The following is a 22,956-nucleotide window of genomic DNA, read 5'->3' on the forward strand; positions in this document are numbered from 1 at the left end:
GGCTGTTTATTGTGGCCTGTGGAATGTTGTCCCACTTCTCTTCAATGGCTGTGCGAAGTTGCTGGATATTGGCTGGAACTGGAAAACGCTGTCTTACACGTCAATTGAGAGCATCCCAAACATGCTCAGTGGTGACATGTCTGGTGAATATGCAGACCATGGAAGAACTGGGACATTTTCAGCTTCTAGGAATTGTGTACAGATCATTGTGACATGGGGCCGTGCATTATAATGCTGAAACATGAGGTGCTGACGGCGGATGAATGGCACGACAATGGGCCTCAGGATCTCATCACGGTATCTCTGCATTGAAATGCAATGTTGTGTTTGTTGTCTGTAGCTTATGCCTGCCCATACCATAACCCCACTGCCACCATGGGGCATTCTGTTTACAACGTTCACGTCAGCAAACCGTTCGCCCACACATGCCATCTGCCCAGTAGTTGAAACCAGGATTCATCAATGAAAAGCACACTTCTCCTGCGTGCCAGTGGCCATCAAATGTGAGCATTTGCCCACTGAAGTTGGTTAGGACTCTGGTGAGGATGACAAGCACGCAGATGAGCTTCCCTGAGAAGCTCTTCAGTTGTGCAAACCCAGTTTCATCAGCTATCCAGGTGACTGGTCTCAGACTATCCCGCAGGCGAAGAAGCCGGATGTGGAGGTCCTGGGCTGGTGTGGTTACACGTGGTCTGCGGTAGTGAGGCCGGTTGGACGTACTGCCAAATTCTCTAAAATGACGTTGGAGGTGGCTTATGGTAGATAAATTAACATTCAGTGCTCTGGTGGACATTCCTGCAGTCAGCATGCCAACTGTACACTCCCTCAACTTGAGACAATTGTGACACAAATGCACATTTTAGTGGCCTTTGATGGTCCCCAGCACAAGGTGCACCTGTGTAATATGCCACACCTGTCAGGTGGATGGAATATCTTAGCAAATGAGAAATGCTCACTAACAGGGATGTGAATAAGCTTTTTGTGCATATGGAAAATGTCTAGGATATTTTATTTCAGCTCATGAAACATGGGACCAACACTTTACATGTAGCGTTTATTTTAGTTCAGTAACTTCTTCAGATCCTATTCTGAGAATTAATGCATTTGATTGAGATCAATCAAATTAATTTATAAAGCCCTTCTTATACAGAAACCCAGCCTAAAACTCCAAACAGCAAGCAATGCAGGTGTGGAAGCAGATCCAAACATTTGAATTGACATGATTTGTTATTCTTTCAAACCAGTGTCGTTAACCCATGGAGTGCTGAAGAAGGCCAGAGGGAATCTAGAGGTGAGTCAAAGAATCAGTTTAGACAGACACCAACCAGTATTGTCTGTCAGACCAACTCCTTAGCCTTCTCTCTCTAATGTGCCATCTCTTATCGGTCTTTCTTCTCACTCTGTCTAAAAATGTGGGCAAAAGACAAATTATTATACCGTCTTTGGGCTGAAAGGCCTGTCTGGAGGACCAGAGGAAGGTAAGTGTGTAAGGGGACAGAGTTTGAGTGTTCTGATGCATGACTTGATTTGTTCCATAGCTTTTATGACTTGGTTTGCCTGCACTGTACTTTACTGTTAAAATTAATGATGCTTGAGCTGACATTGCTGCAATCTCAGTGAACTGCCTTAATCAGGTGTGCAGCCTTAGTGTTGCATGAAAAGAAGCACCGGACCCAAATGCATGCTGGTCATTCTCACAGGCCCATGCTGGGCTCGGTTGTTTCTCTGGTTGGTCTTTTGGATTCATATATTGCATGTTCTGTTGTCTAAGATTTACCACAAAAATATTGATCAGTTGGAATTATAGGGGCATTCCACTGGATTTTCAGACCTCAATTTGAAAGCTCTCTCTGCATGGATCATAATGAAGAGACATTGATCAGCTATTGTTAGGACATTGCATGTGTATGGTTGGTTAACTGACCCATCCTTGCCTCTACAGGAGGTCCCGGTCAATGGTCAGTGACCATCGGTCCTTCAGGATCCTCCAAGGGAGCTCCGAGTGTCCTCAGCCCTGCCAGCAGATACACTGAATCCCCAGAGGAGAGGAACAGTGACTCCTCATCCCACTGCAGCTACTAGAGCTGCCGATCCAATAAGTCTACGGTGCCTTCCTCTCGTCACCTTCCTTTGTCTGCACTGATGTGTTATACAGTTTAGCAAAAGCATTACTGGTTTTCCCATAATCTGTTCAAATTAAGGAAAAGGGACAAGGAGAGGTAGGCACTTTACTTCTCACTATTGAGATGTACCCCAGCTGTCAGGGACACTGCCTTCAGGCCCCTCCCCTGCTCTAATACTGTCTGCTTGTTGAGTAACCTTACCCTGAGCTATGCAAATAGGACTGTACTTGCACACTTGCCTATGTTCGGTACAAAAGTTGTAAAAGGAAATGTAACATTTTATCCCTCTTGTAAATGTAATTTCTTAAGATTGTAATATCCTTTTTATACAATGATGTCTTTCCCTGTCAATTGTGGGTTCTTGTTTATATATTGTCCTGGGCTTCGGAGTGTAATGTCTCAATGTAATGTCCTCAAAACATGATAAACAAGTCAACACATTAACTATACATGAAGACACAATCAAAATGTCATGTTCTACTAGGTATTTTATTAGCAAACCTGTTTTAATGTAGCAGTACGTGATGCACATAAATCAGAAAATCCAAGCAACATTTTTAAAAGGAGAAAAAAATCCCTCAGTCCAAGCATTAGAAAAGTCAAAATGATATAGAAAACAGCAGCTAAAGTAACTAGGCAGCTCATTACAAATGTATAAATTGATTAAATGTGGCGTCACAATTTGATATGGGTTTGATTTTTTGATACCAAAAGGTCTGTTGTCAGAAATGGCCTATAAAACTAGGCCGGTGGAAAGACTGGACACTGTCAACAAGACAGATGTTCAATAGCACCAAGATCTGTTACTACTGATTCTTTTAGAGGTAAATGTCTAGTCTCTCAATGGACTTTCTTTTAGCTAGCCCTTGTAAGCAGCTGTATCCTCTGTTTTGACATTCCCACTGAGGTATAGTAGGCTATAAGCATGACAAATTGGACATATGACCCATGTGTATGGGAGCATTTTCTGAACACCCAAAGCCCGATTGTTAGAATCTGGCACGTCAGGACTTTGTACAGCAGATTTGAAAGGTGACTGGCTTGACATATCACTTCAACTGAAAAGAATGAACCGACACTGTTGCACCGTGAAAAGTATAATTCAGAAGAGAATACGATAGCCATGTGTGACAAGAGTTTTTCAGGCCCATAACTTCTTAACAGGAAAACCTCCTGGCCCTAGTCGTACACTCCACGTGGTGGGTCTACCTCTGTATGTGGCGTACGAAGGCCTGCACCAGCTGGATGAAAGGCTCCTGACCCTCGTGGCTGGCCTTAGCGCCTGGGGGCTGGGGAGATGGCAGCAGGCTGCTGGCCGGGGACGAGGGGGCGCCACGGCGGAAGTGACGGGACAGGCTGGAGAGGAGGGTGCTCTGGAGGGGAGACAGGCATCACAAAATATATTAAAATAGCTTATTTTATATGAATTGCAGGCTACTAGAAACAAGACACTGAGCTGATGGGACTGGAATGGCAAAGAACTAGTCTGGTGGTGCTTTGAGTCTGAATGAGTGACTTACCAGTTCAGAGCCAAGCTCCTGTTTGAGTCTCTGTTTGTCTCTGGGGGCGATGCTGGGGTCCTTCAGACAGCGGACGGCCTGGGAGATGAGCACGTAGAAACAGTTCTCCATGGTGAACATCAGCAGAGACCTGGAAGGACAGTCACACATACCAGTTAGAAATGACCAATATTACCACCAGTGAGAACAACTTTCTCTCTGTCTCCTTACTTGAGGGCTTGGGTTTCCTCTGACGAGGCCAGGGAGGCCACACTCAGAGAGGCTGGCTCCTTCTTCTCTACCTAAATACGGACAGAAAACAGAAAGTCAAATGTACAGTACAATTTATTTTCCTAATTTGCAAGAAATAAAATAATTTCAATGTCATCATAGTTTGACTTGGATCGAACTGAATTAATTTGAAATTATTGGGGGGGAACCACCTCTCCCAGCATGCTTAGGGCCACGTTGATGGTTGCCAGTAGGGTTCCAAAAGAGGGCGCCACGTCAGCGTCAAAGGCCGAGGTGGTGAAGCTCAGCACAAACAAGGTCCTGTACTCTGCCAGGTCCATACACTGTCACACACAATCTCAGTCAGTGAACATATGCTAACACGTTTCAACTTTAAAAGGCAGTTCAAACACATTCTTTATGTAGAAGCTGATGGTGCAGGATGTGATTGTTTGGTAAGTTGTTAGAAGATTGAGCTAATGGAGTCGTGGGTATGATAGGAGTCACGGTTCAAACAGTGCAGACAGAGTTTTTAGAGAGTGTTATTCTCACCTGGTCCAGTATTATCTGACAGCAGTCAGGGGTGAAGTGCTGCAGCGTGGCCAGAGTCTTACTGAGGATCTTCAGCAGGCTGCATTGCACTGCCAGCAGGGCCTTCTGCTCCGCCTCCTCCCTCTCCCCGCCCCCTCCTTCGACTGCAGCTTTGGAGGGCGTCTGAGGATCTCTCTGGGCACGGGGGCCGGAGGGCAGCGCCTCCCCATTCTTAGCCTGGGGGACAATGACAAGACGTCCGGTAAAATAAATGGAAATAAGGAGAGTTCTCTAGACATTAATTCAACCTGGTATAACAAATGTGACTTTATAATCCCAGTAACAACATGGTAATGTCTGTCTGACCTGGAGGTAGTGATGAAGCATGTTCCTGCTGTGGAGGAGGTAGGTGCACGTCTGGCACAGGTAACACAGATTGATCTGCAGGTTGACAAAAAGTAAAAACCCAAGTTTTTATTGTTGTAAGCCAAAAATATATACTTTGGGGAAAAATAAAAATCACAATAAACAGGGCATTTCATTCATTATTAGAGTTGAAGTGTACATTTGGTGATGCTCAGTGCTGACTGACCTGTACATCTCGGAGCAGATGGGGCAGATGGAACTGCCACTCCTTACAGAAGCTGGACAGCTGCAGCAGGAAGCCCACTGTGTGGTCAGCCTCATCCAGACACACCAGACTCTGGACCGTCCGCACCGCATTCAGGCACTGACAGAAACAAAGAAAGAGGCTTTAGGACCCATATACAGAAAAGAAGAGAGATGGTGTACACACAGATGACAATTCACAGACAGGAACACACACACACACCTGCAGTATGCGTTCCTGGTGCACTCCGACAAAGTCGAGGGCCTCGTTGATGAAGTTGTAGCGCAGCGTCTTGAGCAAGATCTCCATGAGGGACATAGAGAGGCGGTACACCCCCGGCCAGCAGGGAGCATCCTGGGACTTACGGGAGAAACCCTGACCAGGGAGATCAGGAAGAGAAACTAACGTTATAATACCACAGAGAGCACGAGCGCCTAACGTTAAAATAACACTACAACAATTCTTCAATGCAGTGTCAATTAATGATCGGTTTAGCATGTGTTCCAAATGGCACCCTATTCCCTACGTGGTGCCCTACTTTCGACCAGACATAAAAGCCCTGGTCAAACGTAGTGTACTTTTCAGGGAATAGGGTGCCCTTTGGGGCGTACAATGTTGTGCTTGTGTTTTACCTGTGAGGCTCCGTTAGAGGGCACTTCGTAGACACTGAGCAGAGGGAGACAGATACTCTGGATGACGCCGGCCCCGGCTACTGCTGCTGCACCCTGGAGGACAGGAGGGATGAAATATCCTTTATTACTAATGTGGTTGATAAAGCATTTAGTTATTTTGGTTTTTGCATTAGAAATCATGTCTAATATATCTGTCTTAGTAAATTATTTGGCAATGTAGTAGTGTGTGTGAACCTGTGGTGTGCGGGCTAGCGTGAGCAGCAGGTGCAGGGCAGCCTCGGTAAAGTAGAGGTTCTGTTTGGAGCGCAGGCTGAGTTCTAGAGCGCTGAGAATAGAGTGGAGAGCAGGAATCTTCCTCATCACTAGAACCCAGTGTTCCCCGTCCTCGTCGGCACGACACAGCTCCTTGGCCAGGTGTAAGGCCAGCACACACACCTGAGACAGAGAGATGAAGAGGGAGAGCGAAAGAGGGGTGTGAATATGAATCGCCTCATCACTCAATGAATTACCAAGAAATCATGCAAATCTCTTTAAATCAAAACTTCTGATTCCACTCTTGCTTTACATAAACCAAAGCTAGAGATGATCCACAACAGACATGCTGACCTGCCCTGACCGTGATCAAAGATTAGAATTTATTCAGCACATGCAGAGGTAATTCATTGCAGCTTACTATTTGGTTGGATGTGCCCTTTTTCAAAACACTTGGAGCAACAGTTATGCACTGTGTGTGTTTAGAAGAGTACAATTATTCTAGTGTTGCTTAAGGTCTGTTTTTATGCGGTTAAGCTGAAGAGAAATGTCCACATTACGTGAATAAAGTTAATCTCATTCTAAATTGCCGGCGCTGTGTGACTCACCCCGTCTCTCTGGTCCTTCTGGAAGCTGCGGACGGCGTCAGTCTCCATGCTGTCTTTGTCATCCGGGATGTCCCTCACCTGAGCCGCGTGACGAGTGCTGTCAATCAGTGCCAGCGCCTCGTCCTGCACCGTCTCACACACACAGAGCAGCAGCTGGGGCAGTTGGGAGATTTCCTCACCTGATCAATGTAATGAGCAATACTGTTAGAGTACTCGACAAGTCATGTACAATGAGTGTACAAAACATTAAGAACACCTTCCTAATATTGAGTTGCATACACAGCGATTAGTCCCCCTCACCGTTGAGTCCCTGTATCTGAAGTGCAGAGATGAGGGCAGAGAACACCTTGGCCTTGGTACTCTCCATCAGCTGCTGGTCGGCCTGCAGGACACTCTCCAGGATCAGAGAAAGGGGGGCCAGTACGTCAGGGGCCGTGGCCACCACACTGCAGGGGTAAACAGGACAGGAGGACAGACAACAGTTGTTAGTGCTAAGACGTGCAGAAAGAGTTTGATTATTAACAACCAATGTACTACCTCACTGAATTAGAACAGCTTTGAGATGATTTTCTTTATCCTGATATTTCAACATGTGTGGACACAATGTACATCAATTCACACATGTGGGCACACACACAAACCTTCTCCACTGTTTAAGCAGGATCAGCAGAAGAGTAGCCATCATGGATCCCAGACGTAGACAGGGCACAGACATGGGCACCAGCAACTAGAGAGAGAGGGGGAAGTGATAGCTAATGAGTGAGAAGAGGACAGAGATGAAAGAGATGAGAGCAGTTGTCATGGTGACTAACTCACAGCAGCTTTGGTCCCATCCAGCACGTCCATGAAGAGCTTAAGTCTGGCAGAGTCCTCCTTTAACTGCATCACATCCGACTGTAACCATCAGAACACATCAATGAACCAACCAACCACACTGATCTGCATAGTATCTTTCTTTTTACCTCCCATATATGTATGGGGTATTGTTTATCGCTTATGCATGTATTCATCATGGAATTCCTATGCCATGTTTGACAGAATTCCAGTGAATTTTTAAAAACTCCACAGTGGTGAATGGAGTGGTGTGTGACATACATGACTGGTGGAGAGGATGAGCAGCATCCGCCAGGCTGAGATGACCATCTGGGTCTCGGAGAACGAGTGCACGCCCTCTTCCTCCTCCGTCTCTGCCACATGGACCACCAGGGACTTAACATACTGGGACCAGTACTCGTAGCGCCGCCCGCTGGAGAACTTCTGCAGTGCATCCTTCAGAGAGCGCTCCAGAGAGCCACTGGGGAAAAGAGAGGGCCATTCAGATAGAAGTATACTGTGTGGAACAGATATGAATGTCTGTCAGGTAGAATAGGGAATCGTGTTTGATCTATCCATTACATTTAAAACATTTCAACTCAAGTCAATCTCATATCTCAATGTATATATTTTATTCATTTATTGTCACAGGTATTTGTTTAGCATTTCGCACCAGCCTGGTCTCAGACTAGACATAACATAATAAATGGAAATCCGGGACACTCAAATTAGTATGATATGTTACGTTTGTCATGGTTACATAAGACAAAACCGAAAGGAGAGTGGTTGGTCGGGGTGGCAAATAACGCGAATGTCTAGCATCCCAAAAGGTTGTATCCCAGAATCTCATCAAGGACAACGTCAGCATTTTAGCTAATTAACGTTTCAAATACTTTTTAGCTACTTTGCAACTACTTAGCATGTTGGCTAACCCTTCCCCTTTAACCTAACGCCAAACATTAACCCAATATATTCTCCAGTTGGCTTCTGAGTGGCGCAGTGGTCTAAGGCACTGCATCTCAGTGCTAGAGGCGTCACTACAGACACCCTGGTTCGAATCCTGGCTGTATCACAACCGGCCGTTATTGGGAGTCCCATAGGGCGGCGCACAATTGGCCCAGCGTCGTCCGGGTTTGGCCGGTGTTGGCAGTCATTGTAAATAAGAATTTGTTCTTAACTGACTTTCCTACTTAAATAAATAGTTAAATAAAAATAAAGCACTAACGTTAGCCAGCTAGCTCATGTTAGCCACCTAGCCAACATTAGCAACAAATTGTAAGTTTAGCAAATTCGTAGCACAGTGTACGAATTGTAATTTGTAACATGTCATGCAAAATGGATGATGGACATCCACAAATTAATCATAACAATTAAATGGAGTGTCCCGGATTTACACACAGAATAATACATAATGCAGACAGCTTGACATATCATATGCAGTTCGGTAGATAAAGCCATTGATACCAGTAACAACTCAATCCACCAAATATACTGGCTTGAATTTCTGTATGTAGCTATAGAAACATGTAGCCTAGTTACCTGACTACATAGTAGATCTCAAGGCCGATGATTTTCATGACGAAGGCACAGGTCTCCAGAACACAAGGCTCAGTGATGTCTGAGGGGGCGGGAAGGGTTCCAAACAAAGGCGTGGTCAGGTTTTCCCAAAACCTCTCTCTGTGGGAGGAAACGTCATAGATTTAATACATACATTTATTAGGATGCCCATCAGCAAACACCGATGGCGCCACTTAAGTCTTACTGGGGTCTGACAGATAATGTAAAAGGACATGAGACAATTTACATACATATAAAAACAAAAACAAGTAATGTGTGTGCATCTGTCAGTTACACATACATGTCAATACATGCACACCAAAAGTAGGTAACAAGGGGGAGAGACGTTGTGCCATGAGGTGTTACATGAAATCACTTGAAACACACAACAAAAACAATGTTACGGCATAATCTCTCATGTTGGTGTGTTTGTGCATGCATGTTTCAACCGTGTATCTCTGGCTGTGTTAGTGTGCCCAGGCAGTGTCAGCTCACTCACTTGGTGCGTAGGACAGAGATTGCGCTATCCCGTCGGTCCTGCCACAGGGCGTGGAGGAAGGCCAGGGCGGCGCGGTGCAGCAGGGGGGGACACCAATACTTCCCCTGCTGCCTGGAGTCAATCAGGTCCAACACAACCTGCAGACAGCTCCACTCACCCAGCAGAAACTCCTGGGAGGGAGAGAGAAAAGAAAGACTTGTCTATTAAATTACTGAACTGAGTCTGGTATAAAGATTCAGAAACTCAAATAAAACTTAACTATACGTATTAAACATCAACACACAAGTCTAAGTCCTAACATGTTCCTGTCCTACGCTTAGACTGCCTGCTTCGCCCAGCTCTTACCTTTGACCCCTCTGCGCCGTCCTTGACCTCCAGGTTGAGGAAGAGCTCGATGAGGCCTGGCTGGGTCTCCACGGCCACGGTGAGGAACTCCAGGATCATCACCTTGATCCTCATGTCCTCCGTCCTGCTCTGTAGCCGAGTCAGAAAGGCATCCCTGATGGCAGCCGCGTCACCGCCCAGGCAGGCGTACACCGACATGGGAGCCACCTGGAAACCAGAAGGTTACGTAAATATTACACAAGATCTTGAGAAACTAGTACTGTAGTCTTGTCAACAGAAATGGTAACATCTACTTCAAGTGTCTCACTGCGTTCTCTTGCTCTCTACTTTTAAGCCCTGTAACAACTGGTGATGTAAAAAAAAAAAGACTCAATACATTTGATTGATTCATGTATTTGCTCGCTAACCTCCAAACACTACCCAACAGAGAATGTGGCAAGTGTAACTTATGATGCTGCTCGAACTACGTTGGGATTTTCACTACCTTAGTTGATTGCTCTGATCATCATATGTGCAATGTGTGTTGAGTTACCGTGGCGAGCCTCTTGAGCAGCTGGATGGCGAGGCGCGGTAGGGCCGGGTCGTGTTTGTGGTAGATGTACTTGGCAAGCACGGCAATTAGGTTGCTGCCGTGGCCACCGTGCTGCGTCAGCGCCTGCTCCAGGGGCGAAACGGCGCTCGACGGTGGCTTGAGGCGGATCACGTTGTTGGTGACGGAGAAGGCCAGCTTGACCGTCTGGATAAGGATCTGACCTGGGCCCTCCGAGCCACCACTAGAGGGAGACACAGAAAAGTTTAAATTAACATGGAAATCAGTTTCCAATTCACAAACAATAGAACATACAATGGGGCCAATGTACTTATTCAGTTATATAAACAGAATTCATTGTAAGTGGTCTAGGGTAGTCAAGCGGTCTAAGCTGCTGCCTCCGAAGCACATATTACCGCTGCAGCATGGATTTCAATCCGTCCCACTACATTTCAGAAAACGCTCCATCTTTCCTCTGTACTTCTGTCCTCTCCAATAAAAAGTACTTGAGTGGGACTGCCCCACTCTTAAAAAAAAGAAAGCTGTGGCAACTCTATATCCACTGCTTTTCTATCTACATGCAATGTTCTGAACCGGTCTCCCCCTCCTGAGACACTATGATACAAAGACCACTGGTGTGGCAGTGGTCAGCTGTAGACTCGCCAAGGTGTAGAGTGACACGTTACCTGCTGGGCTGAGCAGCCAGGACCATGTCTATGGTGTCCACTCCCACCCCCATGATATTAACCACCGCCTGGCCAGCCTCGGTGTTAGCCAGACTGTAGATACACAGAGACTGGAGGGTTGGCGTGCTGGGGGAGAGATAGAGAAAGGTTAAAATATGACACCAATCCTTTTCTGTTTGATAGTAATACTATGGGGTTAGGCTCCATCTGGGTCTACAGAGTCCTGTCAGTCTGCAACGCACTATTCAGATGTGCGTTTTACTCAGTTCCAAATTCAATAACCAGCAATTCAGACGGACAAGAAGCATTTAGTTTCTTAGTGATGTAATGTCTGTTTAGGTAGAATAAGGAATGTTGTTTTGATATGCACAGCAGCCCTACCTGCCACTAGCCTCTCCCTCTGGACTGAGGTTCAGGATGGCATGGACCAACTCCAGGATCAGACAACCTAGAGGATTCAGAATGTTTGTCAGTCTGACAGTAGTTTTACAGCCAGCCCTTTCAATAGGGCTAAGGCCACCCTCAACTGTGGGCCCTGGTCAAAAGTAGTGCACTATAAAACGAGAACAGAGTGCAATTTCAGACAAACATTGCACATATTCTAAAAGGGATATCACTGATGTAGTTGACCACCATAGACTTGTGAAGGTACTCACCGATCCTCTCTCTGACTCCGTGGGTGTTGTAGCGCCACTTGTGGTAGGTGGGCAGCATCTCCTTCAGCACCAGCAGCACACAGGGGATGAGGCCCTTGTCCTGGGTGCTGCCCAGCTGGCCCTGAGGGCAGGAAGGACACACAGTCATTACAACTACTGATAGTCAGCCAGCCGCTCAATGCCAAATAAACTCCAAGCCCCTAAACACAAGACCTTTGTGGAGATTGAGGAGTGGAGAAGTGTTATGATAAAGTATTGTCTGTTTTTGTCTTGTCTGTATGCTTATTTTATTTTCCCCCTTTAAAAACAGATTTACTTGAAATGGCTATATAATGCCCCATGTAAAAGAAAGACATTGAGATGGGATAGATGTAAGCTATTTTTTGGGGGGTTGATGAGCCATTACTAGACTGTTAATAGAATAGAGAGAGCGAGATACCTTGACCAGGGTGGTGACGAGGCGCAGGAAGGCGATGGTCACAGCGTACTCCCCTCTGGGCTGCTCAATCAGGACCAGCAGGTTGCCGTAGTTACCTGCCTTCATCCCCTCAGCACTGGATATATACAAATACATAATATTAACTATGACCAAACAAGACCCCTCAAAGACTTCCCCCCCCCCTGTGAATATGATATGGTGTGACACAACCTACCTGATGGACTGTGCCATATTGGTCAGAGGGGAGGAGGCGAAGGGCAGAAAACCAGTGTGGTGCAAGCTGGACCAAACCTACTCAGAAAGTAGAGGGGGCATAACAATACACACACATTAAAGAATGGTAAAGGTCCATTTTTATCTCAATATCAAATCATTTCTTGTTAACAATTAAGTACCTGTGATTGTTTTCAATTAAATTATCAAAAATAGCTTCTTATCAAAGAGCACTTTCTCAAGCAATAATTGTATTTTATTATCTGGGAGTGGTTAGGAGGGGATAACTGAAAACAGCTTTTATTGGCAGAGAGGTTTGGAACCCTTTCCTATTGGTCTATTAACAAAATGTACCACCTAGTGATATCACCAGGCAGGCTAAAACTCCATCCCACCAAAACAGGATGACATTTCAGGTGGTCTTTTCAAACAGATCTTACAATAAAAAAGGCAATTTTCACAGTATTACTCCAACCTCAGTGTGGAAATATATATAAAACACACAGGAAATCATGTTTTTGACTGCACATGTCCTTTAAGTCTGTTGGAGGCTATGAGGCCCCTCAGAGCCACGTAGAGCAGGGTTTCCCAAACTCGGTCCTGGGCCCCCCTACACAACGGACTCAAATAACCAACTCACCATCAAGCTTTGATTATTTAAAATCAGCTGTCGTTCTAGGGCAAAAACCAAAACGTGCACCCAGGGGTAGCCTCAGGACTGCGTTTGGGAAAACCTGCTCTACCAGACCATCTGTAACCCACCTTGCCAGGCATCCTAGCAGCCAGGACGATGAGGCAGTTCGCACAGGACGCTATCACATCCACTGGAGGGTTGATGACTGACGTCAACCTAACTCAAAGACAACACAATATTCTCAAATAATCCATGAATACAAAGTACCAACAAATACAAAATACTTACAAATCAACTTTGAAGGGAGCCCAAACAAGCTTATCATTATTCCATGTGAAATATATGATTACTGTCCATGACAGTGATACAGAGATGTGTGTGTTGCATCTCACCTCTGCAGTAACATGTAGATGCGTGAGGTGAGGGGCAGCAGACAGTCAGACACGGTCCAGTCTGTGCTGATCATCTTATGGACCAGGTCCAGGATGGGCTTCACACGCTCACAGTGCAAGATCACATCTGGACCAGGGAGAGAATCACACACACATATTCACATACACTGAAACAAAAACGCTTGTATTGAAGGATCTCTGCTGATAGAGAAATTATTTGTGTGTGTGTACTGTATGTTTGAGGATGCATTTGGGTATATAGTATGACTTGACCCGTGTAAGTATATGTGTGGGTCTGTAAATGTGCCTGTATTTATCTAGTTACCTGCAGTAGAGACAACGTGGAGCAGCATCTCTATCTCACAGGTGAACAGGATCCAGGCACTGTAGGAGTAGTCCCAGCGCACCACGTAGCCCTGCTCCCCCACAGCCACCTGACCGAGCACACCCTGAGGCATCCGCAGGTTAGTCTGGCCCAGGCCTGACGGACAGAGGGAGAGATCTCAATCAGAAATATTTGAAGAAATGTAATGAAAGACAATTACTTAAAGACTATAACATCACAAAAATACTAATGTGCACACACATTAGTCTGTTTATTCTAACAAGCAGCCTAAACACACCGAGAGGGTAGAGGAGTTTTGGTGCTTGTCTCCTCCACAGTGTCTCGTCGTCTCTAGAGATGACATCATTGGGCTTTGTTTTGTAGACCTCGGTGTAGAACGACATCTTGTCCAGGAAAATGTACACCTAACACACAGACACATGAATCAAGTGTAACCACAGACACATTAATCAAGTGTAACCACAGACCAGCAGAACGGTTTGTGTAATCAATACCTTCTTTGCAGTGGACTTATCTGACAGGAGCGCAGTAAGGAGCTGCAACAGCATACCAGTCTTGTGTGGGAACATTCCCATTGCGCTATCCAGGATCATTCCCAATCCCATAGTGGGCTTCTGGGAAAAGCATTCAAAAAGTCATTATATTAGGAAATTTAGCTAGAGACATATTCTTGGAGTGATATCACATCCTTCACGAAGCAGAATCGGTTTAATTAATTTCTCCTCACCGTTTCCCAGAAGAGCTCAGCCAGACTGGGCGCAGAGAGGACTTCACACGCTGCATTTATTAGATGCTATGAGGGGGACCATTCAATCATTAATCTGTGATATTATTTATCAGCATCATTAGGAATTGGAAACTATGCCGAATTCTTAAGTCATGAATCTGTGATATAACTGATCAGTCTGTGCAACAACTAAACATTATTGTTACTTGTCTGAGCCTCAATGTGCAATAGCAAGGCCTGGTACCTGTTGGCTGCCCAGCGTCTCCTCTTCAAAGGAGGTAATGACAAAGGAGAGGAGGCCGTAGATACACATCCTGGCTGTACTGGCTGTGCACTGTGGGAGGAGGAAACATAACGGCAGGTGTGGTTAGAGCATTGGGCCAGTAACCGAAAGGTTGCTGGATTGAATCCCCGAGCTGACAAGGTAAAAATCGGTTATTCTGCCCCTGAACAAGGCAGTTAAACCAACTGTTCCTAGGCCATCATTGAAAATAAGAATTTGTTCTTAACTGACTTACCTAGTTAAATAAATGTTCAATAAATACAAAAAAATGAAAGCAGAATATTTCTGAAACATTGTGTGAATAATTCTTGCAGGTTGTGCGTGTTGTGCTGTATGCGTATGTAAAATGTGTCTGTGTGTGCTGTCCTGTGCTAGGTGAGCGTTTTGTGTGTATTTTTATTATAATGTGTGTGTTCCTACATTATTCCCAGTGCCTCCCAGACCCTGCAGCATGGTGGTGAGGTACTGAAACACCCCCAGTTGTAGGGAGGTGTTCCCGATGCGTCTGATGACGGGGCTGGACTCATCTGGGCTCAAGGTGTGTCTCAGCAGGACCCAGGCCAGCAGCACTGGCCCGTGGTGAGGGATGTCACCAAACGTCAGCAGCATCTGGTCCATCTCCTGGTGGGTGACAAAGTTGACAATAATGAGAGTCACTTATTGATCAATTGCAAAGTATTCCCCCATCGAACTGATCATCAAAACTACTACTTCCAGAACATTTCAATCTGAACTAGCTCATTCTGATAACAAAACTGGAGTGTATACACGTCAATTCCAACAGTACATGTAAAGGTGCTCAGTGTTTACCTTGCTGATGGCAGGGGTGTTGGAGAACTGGTGCTGCTCCGTGCGGTCCTCTAGGGCACACTTGTGGAGGAAGTCTATGTCCATGCCTTCCACCAGGATCAGACAGCTGAAGTACCTGCAAGACAGAAGGAGATACATTAACAAGAGGGAATATCTTTAGAAAATATTATTGTTCTTTAATTAAACTGAATCCCTTGCCCAAGCAACAAATGTAGCAATTATCCTGAAAATGTAACTTACTTAAATCTGTCTGACCAATAAAGATGCCATTAGGAAGTAGATAGCTGGCTATGTAGATTTACATCCAGTACAGTGTATTCGCTAATGCTCTGCCATTCTGTTTACAAATTAATTGCTAAAGGAAACAAATGTAGCTTGCAATCTTCTAAAATGTAGGCCATGTCCCTAACCTCAGATCAATATAGAGGCCAACAAGAAGTAGCTAGCTATATGAATATTTCCATCCACTCCAGTGTATTAGTGCTGTGACTGACCCGATGCGGTCAACCAGGGCATCCATGCTCTTGTCTACCAGGTGTCTGTTGGTTTGGCGAAGGCCGAAGCCCTGTTCCTTGAACATCTTGGTGAAGCTGAGCAGGTCTCCGGGACCCATCTCAAAGTAGGCATAGTACAGGAACAGAATCTCCAGCAGCAGGGACTGCTCCCTCAGACACTGCAGGAACCAGCGGGACACCTGCCTCTCCGTCTGACCAGAGAGAAACATGATTGATTAAGAAAGATGCACATAATAGAAATAAGATTCAATATATAACTGATAAAAACCTTTGATTTCCTGGAGAAAAGTCACAGCATCTGGTTTAAATACAACATCAGTCAAAAGTTTGGACACACCTACTGATTCCAGGGTTTTTCTTTAGTTTTACTATTTTCTACATTGTAGAATAATAGTGAAAACATCAAAACTATGAAATAACACATAGTAACCAAACAAGTGTTAAACAAATGGCAGAGAGGTTTGGCATTCTCTCAACCAGCTTCATGAGGTAGTCACCTGGAATGCATTTCACTTAACAGGAGTGCCTTGTTAAAGGTTAATTTGTGGAATTTCTTTCCTTCTTAATGCGTTTGAGCCAATGAGTTGTGTTGTGACAAGGTAGATGTAAAATATCAAGTCCATATTATGGCAAGAACAGCTCAAATAAGCAAAGAGAAACGACAGTCCGACATGACTGAACTTCATGTCTTAAAGTATACCCGGAAAACTTCAATAACTTGAACATTTCTTCAAGTGCAGTCGCAAAAACCATCAAGGGCTATGATGAAACTCACACTCATGAGGACCGCCACAGGAAAGGAAGACCCAGAGTTACCTCTGCTGCAGGAGATAAGTTCATTAGAGTTAACTGCACCTCAGATTGCAGCCCAAATAAATGAGTTCAAGTAACAGACCCATCAACATCAACTGTTCAGGAGACCGCGTAAATCAGGCCTTCATGGTTGAATTGCTGCAAAGAAACCACTACTAAAGGACACCAATAAGAAGAACAGACTTGCTTGGGCCAAGAAACACGAGCAATAGAGCTTAAACCGGTGGAAATCTGTCCTTTGGTCTGATGAGTCCAAATTTGAGATTTTTGGTTCAAACCGCCGTGACTTTGTGAGACGCAGAGCAGGTGAACGGATGATCTCCATGAAGCATGGAGGAGCTGTGATGGTGCGTTGGAGGTGACACTGTCGGTTATTTAATAAGAATTCAAAAAGGTACACTTAACCAGCATGGCTACTTCAGCATTCTGCAGCGATACACCATCCCATCTGGTTTGCGCTTAGTAGGACAATCCTTTGTTTTTCAACAGGACAATGACCCAACACATCTCCAGGCTGTGTAAGGGCTATTTGACCAAGAAGCTGAGTGATACAGTGCTGCATCAGATGACCTGGCCTCCACAATCACCCAACCTCAAACCAATTGAGATGGTTTGAGATGAGTTAAACCACAGAGCGAAGGAAAAGCAGCCAAAAAGTGCTCAGCATATGTAGAAACTCCTTCAAGACTGTTCGAAAAGCATTCCAGGTGCTGCTGGATGAGAGAATGCCAAGAGTGTGCAAAGCTGTAATCAAGGCAAAGGGTGGCTACTTTGAAGAATCTCAAATAGAAAATATATTTGGATTTGTTTAATAGTTTTTTGGTTACTACATGATTCCACATGTTATTTCATAGTTTTGATTGTCTTCACTATTATTACACAATGTAGAAAATAGTAAAAACAAAGAAAAACCCTTGAATGAGTAGGTGTCCAAACTTTCGACTGGTACTGAAGGTGGAAAACATTTCCACAAGATAATGTTGAAAACATTACGATAAGAACTTATGGAGAGTTTGAGATACCCATATTTACTTCAAGCACTGAGGAGTCAATCAAATCCTAAACTCAATGTCTAACTTGGAATAGGGTAGGAAAGAATGTAGTTCTAACCATGAGGTTGCCATGCGTCTCCCATGTCGGGGATTCAGCTTTGAACAGGGTCTCAAACTGCTTCTGGTAGTTATTGACCAGGTCCTTCTCCAGCTTGTTCACACAGTTGGAGTACTCCACCTGCACCCAAAGCAAAAAATAACAACAATTGATTCAAAGTTGTCATACCTTTTTTTAAATGTTTACACACTTCCATGTCTAAACTGTACTATTTGTAACCTGTACCATTGTATGCTTCACTGTTATTTCCCATAATTGGTATCAATAAATGTAAACACAGGTTACAATGTGTTAGAAAGATCATAGCTACTACAAATAGCCAATCAGGAACATTGGCCTGTACTGTATTAGCATCAAATGAGCTACCCAGCAAATGAGCTTACCCATACATACAGATGGGTCTAGTGTAACATTGGACCACAGTGTTAAGTCCTAGCAGACAGAAGGGAGCTCCTTACCCTGTAAGGGTGTCTCTCATCCTGAAAGTACGTCAGCAGGAGGAGGACGCATCGCAGATGACACACACGCTCCTCGTAGTAATAGTCAGCGATCTGAACACACAGACACACACTCAAAGAATCAGTGTATAAGCCTATCAATTGACCTGATTATGCTTTATGAGCTGGTGAAATAGAATTCCAGCAAACTTAGGTAGCTTTTGGGAGCTTGTACTAACCTTCAGAAGTAGGGCTTGGCTCGGTCTCTCATCCTGCAGAACATCCTACGAGGGGGCAGATAAGATATCTCTAGTCAAGGTTCATGGGGCAGGTTCTCTAGTCAAGGTTCATGGGGCAGCATTGGACTAGTAACCGAAAGGTTGCAAGGTCGAATCCCATAGCTGACAAGGTAAAAATCGGTCGTTCTGCCACTGAATAAGGCAGTGTTCAGTGTTCCTAGGCCATCAATGAAAATAAGAATTTGTTCTTAACTGACTTGCCTAGTTAAATAAAGGTAAAAATAAATAAGCATGTCTAGACTGACAATATTTAGTAGTAAATAGTCAGTTATCTTATATTTTTTCTGAATCTAGTATCACTACACACAGAGCAAGAGAGCGCTGTAGCAAGACTACCTTCAGAGTGTTGCGGGTCCCTCTGTAATCTTCTTGAAGGTAACATTGTAAAATCTGTACACTCTGCTGTTGATCCAGACCCTGAAAAAAAAGAAGTGTGTTAATAAATTCCACAAAGGAAAGGAATTACAACTGTTAATCATACCCTGTTCATATACTGTATTCAAGTTAATTGGTGTTGTGTCTCCATGCATCATTACACTATATACAGTGCCTTGCAAAAGTATTCACCCCCCATGGCATTTTTCCTATTTTGTTGCATTAGAACCTGTAATTGAATTAGATTTTTATTTGGATTTCATGTAATGGACATAGACAAAATAGTCCAAATTGGTGAAGTGTAAAAATGTACTTGTTTCAATTTTATTTTTATTAAGTTAAAGTGGTGCATGCATATGTATTCGCCCTCTTTGCTATGAAGCCCCTAAATAAGATCTGGTGCAACCAATTGCCTTCAGAAGACACATAATTAGTTAAATAAAGTCCTCCCGTGTGCAATGTAAGTATCACATGTATATACAGGCCCCAAAGTCTGCAATACCACTATGAAGACCAAGGAGGTCTCCAAACAGGTCAGGGACAAAGTTGTGGAGAAGCACAGATCAAGGTTGGGTTATAAAAAAATATCAGAAACTTTGAAGATCCCATTAAATCCTTTATTAAAAAATGTAAAGAATATGGCACCACAAACCTGCCAAGAGAGGGCTGCCCACAAACTCAAAGACCAGGCAAGGACGACATTAATCAGAGGCAACAAAGAGACCAAAGATAACCCTGAAGGAGCTGCAAAGTTCCACAGCGGCTAATGGAGTATCTGTCCATAGGACCACTTTAAGCCGTACACTCCACAGAGCTGGGCTTCAAGGAAGAGTGGCCAGAAAAAATAAGAAAACACATTTGGTGTTTGCCAAAAGGCATGTGGGAGACTCCCCAAACATATGGAAGAAGGTACTCTGGTCAGATGAGACAAATTGAGCTTTTTGGCCATCAATGAAAACACTGTCTGGCGCAAACCCAACACCTCATCACCATCCCCACAGTGAAGCATGTTGGTGGCAGCATCATGCTGTGGGTATGTTTTTCCATCAGGGACTGGGAAACTAGTCAGAATTGAAGGAATGATGGATGGCGCTAAATACAGTGAAATTCTTGAGGGAAACCCGTTTCAGTCTTCACGAGATTTGAGACTGGAACGGAGGTACACCTTACAGCACGACAATGACCCTGAGCATACTGCTAAAGCAACACTCGAGTGGTTTAAGAGGAAACATTTAAATGTCTTGGAATGGCCTAGTCAAAGCCCAGACCTCAATCCAATTGAGAATGTGGTATGACTTAAAGATTGCTGTACACCAGCGGAACCCATCCAACTTGAAGGAGCTGGAGCAGTTTTGCATTGAAGAATGGGCAAAAATCCCAGTGGCTAGATGTGCCAAGCATATAGAGACATACCCCAGGAGATTTGCAGCTGTAAAAGGTGGCTCTACAAAGTATTGACTTTGGGGGGAGGAATAGTTATGCATGCTCAAGTTCTGTTTTTGTCTTAATTATTGTTTTGTTGCACAGAAAATAATTTGCATCTTCAAAGTGGTAAACATGTGTAAATCAAACGATACAAACCCCCCAAAAAGGAATTTTAATTCCAGGGTGTAAGGCAACAACATTGGAAAAATGCCAAAGGGGTGAATACTTTTGCAAGGCACTGTAGTATTCAAAATAATACCTGTTTTTGCCATGCAACATTACACTATACAGTATCAGTATATCTGACTTCATTCACTATCCCATCAGATCATTTCAGCATTCCTTACCAACAGTTTACTGATCCTCAGACCAAAATCCTTCAATGGTTGGGCCACATCTTTGTCCGCTTTCAGTTTTTCCGCCGCTGATGAACTAAAACAAGGAAAAAATGTCAAACATAATTTGGTCTATCGACAAGCTTAACTATTTCGTATTGGATCATTTAAATAGTTAGATTGCACAGCATACCTGGGTGTTTTGTAGTAACACAGCCCTTGAAGTAATCGCTCCCAATTTCGATCTAGTTCTTCCTCTATTTGAGCCTTCATCCATCAAGGATGGATGTAATATTGAAGGGAAAAAAGCACAGTGGCAGACATTGTCAGACTTTTTTGAAATATAAAATATATGATAGGTGAGGAAATAAAGGCTACCTACCGGTTCCCTCAATGCAGATCTCCCCAGTAAGATAGTCCATAACTCTCGGCTGCTCCTGCAAAAGCAAAACAATTCCATAGTTCCCTAGATAGTATTTTTCAGGTGGTTAAACTCATAGTTAACTGTTCAAATCGGAGTTATGGCTTTAGTGGCATAACGGCAAATATGGTTTAAGTTAGACATATAGCTATTAAAACGTAACTTTATAAAAGTGCAGTGAGTGGCCACAGTTAGAACAAAGCTAACTAATAACAAGTGTGCTATGATGTTTGTTATTGTGAACCAGCTGTCAACTCCCTCAAGCTGACTAGGTAGCTAATTAGCTGTACCAGTTTAATACGCAAAAATCAGCATTAACGTTGTTTAGTTAGTTAGCTAGCTAGCTAGCTAAATTATCAAGTAAATGTTTTTATGACGAATACATGTCTGAAAGTGTATTCCCAGACAAATGCCAGTTGTACGCTAACTAAGCTTGCTAGTTCACGTCTCGTTGATGCATGCTGCTGTCGTCATGCGTTTGGAACTGTGTAACAGACCGCGCTATCATGCCATTCAAATGTATTTAGCAAGCATGTTAACGAGCTAGCAGCTTGCTACTACTAGCAACTAGTTCCCTCCAAGGGAAGCTTTCACATTGCTGTACAAATTTAAGTACAATTTCTAAATTAAAGCATATGTTAAACTTTACTCATGAATTTGAAAGCTATAATGGTCAAAGTATACATAAGTTGTATTTCATTTAGTTACCTCACATACATCTCCGAGTCCGCCATCTTCTCCCTGCAACGTGACGTAACTTGTCTGCGACATGGACCCCATCACGTGACCTGTAGATGTTATGGTTATAGTTATGATTTTAAATGTATATAAATACCAAACATTTACCATTCACATGAAATTAAATATATAATAACAAAATATCGCACATCGTGCACCATAAATAAAGGTTTCATGTACCACGTGACATGGATGTCAATATGGCCACCTCCTACTGGGTATGAGGAACGCCAGCTGATTGGGCAGAATATAATAGTCGAAAGATCAGATATCGCTTTACTCATTTATCCTGATATGTGCAGTATTTACCGGGTAAGTCTATTTGTGATGCTTTCAATTCATTTTAAATAGCCGGTATTCGACCATTAAACGGTTATCTGAACGAGAACTCAACTCAGTACATTTGTCAGATTATTTTTTGCTAACGTTAACTAGGATGCGGGGTCGCTGCATCCGCTGAAATTGCATTCAAGCATTTCTCACTACAGTGAGAGGGATCTGTAGCAAGGCCACGTTATGTAGCAGTTCAAATGCATAAAGCCGAAAAGCTATTTGATATCTCGAATGATCATGAATTAACGCTTGTTACCATAAATCGTTCGTTTTAAAGATACCGTATAAATAATTTGAACCCTCACCACCTCTTGTATGAGAAAAATGTTGGAGTTAAGGCATTTCTAGTTGTCTAGACTTGCCCTTTTGTATTGTCATCTCTAGACTTTACTGTCTAGTACAATTTCTGGTAAATAATTCATCCATAGCAATTATTAGTCATGATCACTTTTAGCTACATGACAGTTCATTTGGGAGTGAATGCTAAGTGTGGCAATCGGTCATGGGCATTATGCCGCGTTCACATACTAGTCGAATCTAGAAAATGTCCAGTTATACACGTGTGATGTTTAACCAGTTAGCATGTCGGACATTTCCGAGTTTCCTAATTCGACTGGCGACTGAACGCGGCATTAGTCAGTGGGCCAAGGTTCAGTGCTATTTCAACAGTCGATATGGGGTGTGGATCTTTTGAAATAAGTGTGAGTGTAATGGGAGAACAATGGTTTAATTTTTCTAAT

At 43.8% G+C, this 22,956-nt stretch overlaps 2 protein-coding genes across 11 annotated transcripts in view; one reads left to right on the plus strand and one right to left on the minus strand.

The window, feature by feature from the left end:
• Positions 1-2,809, plus strand: part of cdk5rap2 (CDK5 regulatory subunit associated protein 2) — a 72,886-nt gene extending 70,077 nt beyond the window's left edge. For 9 of the 10 annotated variants that reach the window (XM_036976871.1, XM_036976873.1, XM_036976874.1 and 6 more), the window contains 3 exons: positions 1,245-1,291; positions 1,424-1,478; positions 1,943-2,809. In XM_036976871.1, the coding sequence (XP_036832766.1) occupies positions 1,245-1,291; positions 1,424-1,478; positions 1,943-2,082 (242 nt within the window). In that variant the 3' untranslated portion in view covers positions 2,083-2,809. The remainder of the gene's footprint in view (positions 1-1,244; positions 1,292-1,423; positions 1,479-1,942) is intronic. The other variant, XM_036976880.1, reaches the window with a different exon arrangement.
• On the minus strand, positions 2,594-22,206 carry nup188 (nucleoporin 188). The gene is made up of 42 exons (XM_036976881.1): positions 21,854-22,206; positions 21,107-21,161; positions 20,918-20,991; positions 20,737-20,821; positions 18,926-19,006; positions 18,530-18,574; positions 18,312-18,404; positions 17,854-17,973; positions 15,910-16,121; positions 15,416-15,530; positions 15,026-15,226; positions 14,567-14,656; positions 14,323-14,388; positions 14,090-14,209; positions 13,873-13,999; positions 13,575-13,730; positions 13,250-13,376; positions 12,986-13,073; positions 12,225-12,301; positions 12,011-12,125; positions 11,572-11,692; positions 11,297-11,363; positions 10,916-11,041; positions 10,233-10,473; positions 9,701-9,907; positions 9,356-9,525; positions 8,839-8,976; positions 7,582-7,780; positions 7,303-7,380; positions 7,128-7,213; positions 6,787-6,932; positions 6,487-6,665; positions 5,861-6,061; positions 5,627-5,719; positions 5,217-5,369; positions 4,977-5,114; positions 4,751-4,825; positions 4,406-4,621; positions 4,066-4,197; positions 3,854-3,924; positions 3,644-3,773; positions 2,594-3,496 (listed from the first exon to the last, which is right to left on the minus strand). Exons 1-42 carry the CDS (start codon positions 21,877-21,879, stop codon positions 3,329-3,331), a joined length of 5,208 nt encoding a protein of 1,735 aa, XP_036832776.1. The 5' UTR covers positions 21,880-22,206; the 3' UTR covers positions 2,594-3,328.
• Between the last annotated feature and the right edge of the window lie 750 nt (positions 22,207-22,956).

This window comes from Oncorhynchus mykiss, chromosome 5, assembly GCF_013265735.2.
Source record: "Oncorhynchus mykiss isolate Arlee chromosome 5, USDA_OmykA_1.1, whole genome shotgun sequence".
Taxonomy (NCBI): Eukaryota; Metazoa; Chordata; class Actinopteri; order Salmoniformes; family Salmonidae; genus Oncorhynchus; species Oncorhynchus mykiss.